The sequence below is a fragment of the Salvelinus namaycush genome, chromosome 10, assembly GCF_016432855.1.
Source record: "Salvelinus namaycush isolate Seneca chromosome 10, SaNama_1.0, whole genome shotgun sequence".
NCBI classification, from domain to species: domain Eukaryota; kingdom Metazoa; phylum Chordata; class Actinopteri; order Salmoniformes; family Salmonidae; genus Salvelinus; species Salvelinus namaycush.
The window spans coordinates 47,487,975-47,495,116 of NC_052316.1; the positions used below are offsets into that span (position 1 = coordinate 47,487,975).

A 7,142-nucleotide genomic window follows, 5' to 3' on the forward strand; every position below is an offset into this window, starting at 1 on the left:
TACACCATTCGGTATGAGACCTTGGTTCGGTCCGGACTGTGAACACGAATGAATAACTTTAAAAAATTGTTTTTATTTAACTAGGCAAGTCAGTTAAGAACAAATTCTTATTTACAATGACGGCCTTCCCCGGGCCAAACCCTAACCCGGACGACGCTTGGCCAATTGTGCGCTGCCCTATGGGACTCCCAATCACGTCCGGTTGTGATACAGTCTGAAATCGAACCAGGGTCTGTAGTGACGTCTTTAGCACTGAGATGCAGTGCCTTTAGACCGCTGTGATACAGCCTGGAAAGGAACCAGGGTCTGTAGTGACGCCTCTAGCACTGAGATACACTGACTTAGATCGCTGTGATACAGCCTGGAATGGAACCAGGGTCTGTAGTGACGCCTCTGGCACTGAGATGCAGTGCCTTAGACCGCTGTGATACAGCCTGGAATGGAACCAGGGTCTGTAGTGACGCCTCTAGCACTGAGATGCAGTGCCTTAGACCGCTGTGATACAGCCTGGAATGGAACCAGGGTCTGTAGTGACGCCTCTAGCACTGAGGTGCAGTGCCTTAGACCGCTGTGATACAGCCTGGAACGGAACCAGGGTCTGTAGTGATGTCTCTAGCACTGAGATACAGTGTCTTAGATCGCTGTGATACAGCCTGGAACGGAACCAGGGTCTGTAGTGACGCCTCTAGCACTGAGATGCAGTGCCTTAGACCGCTGTGATACAGCCTGGAATGGAACCAGGGTCTGTAGTGACGCCTCTAGCACTGAGATGCAGTGTCTTAGACCGCTGTGATACAGCCTGGAACGTAACCAGGATCTGTAGTGACGCCTCTAGCACTGAGATGCAGTGACTTAGACCGCTGTGATACAGCCTGGAACGGAACCAGGATCTGTAGTGACGCCTCTAGCACTGAGATGCACTGACTTAGACCGCTGTGATACAGCCTGGAACGGAACCAGGGTCTGTAGTGACGCCTCTAGCACTGAGATGCAGTGACTTAGACCACTGCGCCACTCGGGAGCCTATACCCTATATTATATTTAAATAAAACACTCGACCTATAAGCTGTGCCTATGCTACAGTGTATAACTCTTGAGTAAATATGAGCTGAAAAAAAGTCCACAGACTTTTGGTCATTTAGTGTATGTTGGAGGGAATACTGTTAGTAACGTACAGTTTGCCTAAACGGGTAATAGGAAACACTTTAACCACGACATCAATAATCTATTTCATTATTTATTTAATTTCCATGGTCATTGCAGAATAAATTCCTCACCTTTTTTTCTTCTTCACTGTGATGGTTTCATACTCGAGGAAATAGGCCTACAACAAGTTAGGATAGGCTACCATTCGTTCCATCTGTCATTTCATTAGACGCACTTCACAGTGGTAAATAGATAAGCGATTTCAAGTACTTTCCTCCATGCGATCAGGTCTGAAGAGCAGTTTAAAGGTAGAACAGATGGTTCACTTTTGACATTGAGGTTTGTAGGCTACTTCTAAATACTGTAATGTCAAATTTCTTGAGTAGACTATATCATTTATAAACATAACCCTTCAGAACATGTACAAATTCCTGATTGAATAGGAGAGGGAAACCACTCCCCCTCCCAAACAGTCACTGATTACCAAAACAACAACAATCACAAATTTCCATGCACCTTAAAGGAAAAATCCACTCCCCATGTTATGTCAATGGGCCGGGCGGTGCATTCTGGGCGATTCGGGACAAGGGGCACTCTCCTTCAAGGAGTGAATAGGAGTCTATTGGGAGCAAGCTCAAAAACCCAACATTAGCACTAATTTTGTTAACAAGAAGTACAACATTACAAATCTTTTCCAGAGAAAAATAGGCAGGTTTCTCGACATATACACTGATTTTGAGAAGGGATTGCGTGATGATTAGCTTAGCGACCGCATGACGCAGCATGACAACGTGAACGCGATTGGTCAACAGTCTACTGGGTGGGGTGTTATACGTTCGTCATTCATTTGATTCCAATCTCCTGTTTATAATATCTCTGACAATGGCACCATGCAATGCATCCTGGACTAAAGCGGCAGACAAATACGAAAAATGTGATAGATCCTCTGTTAAATTACACATTTCTTGAGGTAGGAATATCGCAAAAAAATGTGATCAATGGGAGAAGACATCCTCCCGAATTATGACACTGGCCAGTACTGAAATCGGAGGTGTATGACAAACGTGTTCACGATCTAAAAGTCGTATTCCTATGAATTTACAGTTTAGTGAGAGTGACTTTATCACAGTGCTAAATTATACCGGCCGGATTTCTGCCTGCTTGAATTCACATGTAAACATCAAATGACCCAGGGAATCGATAAAACAACATTCAGAGATGCACAAAAACAATATAACGTTAAAAAATGTGTGAACCTTTCCTTTAGTCTTGGTTGATGTGTCAACAATCAACTAGCTGCAAGTTATGAGCGAGCTGCAACAAACACTCAAACTGGACAGTTTTATCTCAATCTATTCATTCAAAGACTAAATCATGGACACTTACTGACAGTTGTGGCTGCTTTACGTGATGTATTGTTGTCTCTACCTTCTTGCCCTTTGTGCTGCTGTCTGTGCCCAATAATGTTTGTACCATGTTTTGTGTTGCTACCATGTTTATTATTTGATATATATCACCTTTATTTAACCAGTTAGGCCAGGTGAGAATAAGTTCTCATTTACAACTGCGACCTGGCCAAGATAAAGCAAAGCAGTGCGACATAAACAACAACACAGAGTTACACATGGAGTAAACAAGCGTACAGTCAATAATACAATAGAAACAATATAATGTAATGTGTTGCTACCATGCTGTGTTGTCATATGTTTCTGCCTTGCTATGTTGTGTTTCCTCTCTTGTCGAGATGTGTGTTTTGTCCTATATTTATATGTTATTTATTTTTTAATCCCAGCCCCCGTCCACGCAGGAGTTATTTTGCATTTCGGTAGGCCGTCACTGTAAATAAACATTTGTTCTTAACTGACTTCCCTAGTTAAATAATATAAGGTTAAATACAATAAAAATGAGCGTTCAGCAGTTCACACCGAGTAGGCTACTGGGAAGACAAACAACATTTAAAGTAAATGGCCCTAGCGAACAAAAAGACAACAGCTTAAAATAAAAAATTACATTTATCACTTCTGGAGATATCAGGAGTCCACTAGCACTGGTACGAGCTAATAGTTGTTGACCCAGCTGATGTGGTGTGACGATAACTAGCTAGCAACAGTCGCTATTTGTTGCAATATTTGCTAGGTTAGCTACCTACCTAGCGTATAGAACAATGTTGAAATTGCGGAATGACTTGACTGTGCTACTATTTTATAACACAAAACGTTACATGCAACTGCACGTGGCTCGTTGGTCTAGGGGTATGATTCTCGCTTCGGGTGCGAGAGGTCCCGGGTTCAAATCCCGGACGAGCCCTTCCTTTTATCTCGACGTTAGCTAAATGAAATGGAAGCAAACCATGTATGCAACCAGTAACATAATGTAAACGGTATTTAAACGACGATTTGTTATTATGCCATTTACCTTTTGTCGACACGTAATCCCGCTTGATGTAGAATGAAGGCTATATATGCTGTCCTTTTTATAAATTCTCGTGGCTCGTTGGTCTAGGGGTATGATTCTCGCTTTGGGTGCGAGAGGTCCCGGGTTCAAATCCCGGACGAGCCCACTTTTTTTCATTCCCGGTTATGTGTGTAATGCCGTAAATCAGCCTCATGCTTACTCCTAAAACTATGCAGATCATTAACCTAGATGGAGAAAATAAGAAATCTTTGGAGAAAGTGTAGATTTATTTTGTTTTTATGTTTGATTGTCATATCTATTATTGTTTGTAGGGGGCAGTATGTCCCAGTTATTGCAAGTCACCATCAACCTGTTTTTTTGTCTCATGTCATCCCGTAGAATTGCCAGAATTTAGGAAGGTAGTATATTCCATCAGACTGTGCAACACACTAGAATCGATAGAATCACTTTATTAAATGCGTGTCATACCGTGCTGTGTGTTGTCTATGCCGGTTATCTTTCGGGGTCATGTTGACGACTTTAGATATATTATAGAGCCCCACACATGATATTAGTGCTTGCAAAATACCCCCCCCCCTCTCTTTTTCTCTCTCTGATTTATTACATTGGCAAAGCAAATGAAATATATAATTCTCTCTCACACACACACCCTCCCCCCAAAAACACACGTCACCTCCCCCCTCCCTCGGCCACCTGCCCTCTGTCAAGCACCCTAAACAAAGGGTGTGAGCTCCCAGCCAGTCAGATAGCTATGAGCCCAGTAGTAAAGCATCACACAGGCAGGCAGGCTGCTGTGCCAACCTTCCTTTAGAGGAGAGACAGCCTCAAACTGCCCCATAACATTCATACGCTCTGAAAAGGAGAAAGGCAAGCAGCAGAGCTGACTTTCTGCCTGTCTCTGTTTCTATAACATACAGTGTCCACATGTCTTTCTGTCCAGCCCTGCTACCCAGTATCCCCAGTATCCCCTGATACCCAGTATCCCCAGCCCTGCTACCCAGTATCCCCAGCCCTGATACCCAGTATCCCCAGCCCTGCTACCCAGTATCCCCTGATACCCAGTATCCCCAGCCCTGATACCCAGTATCCCCAGCCCTGCTACCCAGTATCCCCAGCCCTGCTACCCAGTATCCCCAGCCCTGCTACCCAGTATCCCCAGCCCTGCTACCCAGTATCCCCAGCCCTGCTACCCAGTATCCCCAGCCCTGCTACCCAGTATCCCCAGCCCTGATACCCAGTATCCCCAGCCCTGATACCCAGTATCCCCAGCCCTGCTACCCAGTATCCCCTGATACCCAGTATCCCCAGCCCTGATACCCAGTATCCCCAGCCCTGCTACCCAGTATCCCCTGATACCCAGTATCCCCAGCCCTGATACCCAGTATCCCCAGCCCTGCTACCCAGTATCCCCTGATACCCAGTATCCCCAGCCCTGATACCCAGTATCCCCAGCCCTGCTACCCAGTATCCCCAGCCCTGCTACCCAGTATCCCCAGCCCTGCTACCCAGTATCCCCAGCCCTGCTACCCAGTATCCCCAGCCCTGCTACCCAGTATCCCCAGCCCTGCTACCCAGTATCCCCAGCCCTGATACCCAGTATCCCCAGCCCTGATACCCAGTATCCCCAGCCCTGCTACCCAGTATCCCCTGATACCCAGTATCCCCAGCCCTGATACCCAGTATCCCCAGCCCTGCTACCAGTATCCCCAGCCCTGCTACCCAGTATCCCCAGCCCTGCTACCCAGTATCCCCAGCCCTGCTACCCAGTATCCCCAGCCCTGATACCCAGTATCCCCAGCCCTGCTACCCAGTATCCCCAGCCCTGCTACCCAGTATCCCCAGTATCCCCAGCCCTGCTACCCAGTATCCCCAGCCCTGCTACCCAGTATCCCCAGCCCTGATACCCAGTATCCCCAGCCCTGATACCCAGTATCCCCAGCCCTGCTACCCAGTATCCCCTGATACCCAGTATCCCCAGCCCTGCTACCCAGTATCCCCAGTATCCCCTGATACCCAGTATCCCCTGATACCCAGTATCCCCAGCCCTGCTACCCAGTATCCCCAGTATCCCCTGCTACCCAGTATCCCCTGATACCCAGTATCCCCAGCCCTGATACCCAGTATCCCCAGTATCCCCTGATACCCAGTATCCCCAGCCCTGATACCCAGTATCCCCTGATACCCAGTATCCCCAGCCCTGCTACCCAGTATCCCCTGATACCCAGTATCCCCAGCCCTGATACCCAGTATCCCCAGCCCTGCTACCCAGTATCCCCAGCCCTGATACCCAGTATCCCCTGATACCCAGTATCCCCAGCCCTGCTACCCAGTATCCCCTGATACCCAGTATCTCCAGCCCTGATACCCAGTATCCCCAGCCCTGATACCCAGTATCCCCAGCCCTGATACCCAGTATCCCCAGCCCTGCTACCCAGTATCCCCTGATACCCAGTATCCCCTGATACCCAGTATCCCCAGCCCTGATACCCAGTATCCCCTGATACCCAGTATCCCCAGCCCTGATACCCAGTATCCCCTGATACCCAGTATCCCCAGCCCTGCTACCCAGTATCCCCTGATACCCAGTATCCCCAGCCCTGATACCCAGTATCCCCAGCCCTGCTACCCAGTATCCCCAGCCCTGATACCCAGTATCCCCTGATACCCAGTATCCCCAGCCCTGCTACCCAGTATCCCCTGATACCCAGTATCTCCAGCCCTGATACCCAGTATCCCCAGCCCTGATACCCAGTATCCCCAGCCCTGATACCCAGTATCCCCTGATACCCAGTATCCCCTGATACCCAGTATCCCCAGCCCTGATACCCAGTATCCCCAGCCCTGCTACCCAGTATCCCCTGATACCCAGTATCCCCTGATACCCAGTATCCCCAGCCCTGATACCCAGTATCCCCTGATACCCAGTATCCCCAGCCCTGATACCCAGTATCCCCTGATACCCAGTATCCCCAGCCCTGCTACCCAGTATCCCCAGCCCTGCTACCCAGTAGCCCCAGCCCTGCTACCCAGTATCCCCAGCCCTGCTACCCAGTATCCCCAGCCCTGATACCCAGTATCCCCAGCCCTGATACCCAGTATCCCCTGATACCCAGTATCCCCAGCCCTGCTACCCAGTATCCCCAGCCCTGCTACCCAGTATCCCCAGCCCTGCTACCCAGTATCCCCTGATACCCAGTATCCCCAGCCCTGATACCCAGTATCCCCAGCCCTGATACCCAGTATCCCCAGCCCTGATACCCAGTATCCCCTGCTACCCAGTATCCCCAGCCCTGCTACCCAGTATCCCCTGATACCCAGTATCCCCAGCCCTGTTACCCAGTATCCCCAGCCCTGCTACCCAGTATCCCCAGCCCTGATACCCAGTATCCCCTGATACCCAGTATCCCCAGCCCTGCTACCCAGTATCCCCTGATACCCAGTATCTCCAGCCCTGATACCCAGTATCCCCAGCCCTGATACCCAGTATCCCCAGCCCTGATACCCAGTATCCCCAGCCCTGCTACCCAGTATCCCCTGATACCCAGTATCCCCTGATACCCAGTATCCCCAGCCCTGATACC

The 7,142-nt window shown here is 49.1% G+C and overlaps 1 protein-coding gene and 2 non-coding genes across 3 annotated transcripts; all 3 read left to right on the top strand.

The window, feature by feature from the left end:
- Window positions 1–1,919: 1,919 nt before the first annotated feature.
- LOC120054372 (vegetative cell wall protein gp1-like) lies at window positions 1,920–7,038 on the top strand. Its single transcript, XM_039001782.1, has 9 exons — window positions 1,920–1,937; window positions 4,502–4,776; window positions 4,944–5,135; window positions 5,242–5,529; window positions 5,661–5,851; window positions 5,931–6,168; window positions 6,370–6,590; window positions 6,675–6,739; window positions 6,841–7,038. Exons 1-9 carry the CDS (start codon window positions 1,920–1,922, stop codon window positions 7,036–7,038), a joined length of 1,686 nt encoding a protein of 561 aa, XP_038857710.1.
- On the top strand, window positions 3,382–3,453 carry trnap-cgg. The gene has a single exon. It is a non-coding gene; the product is annotated as a tRNA-Pro (tRNA).
- On the top strand, window positions 3,634–3,705 carry trnap-ugg. Its single transcript has one exon. It is a non-coding gene; the product is annotated as a tRNA-Pro (tRNA).
- Window positions 7,039–7,142: the final 104 nt, after the last annotated feature.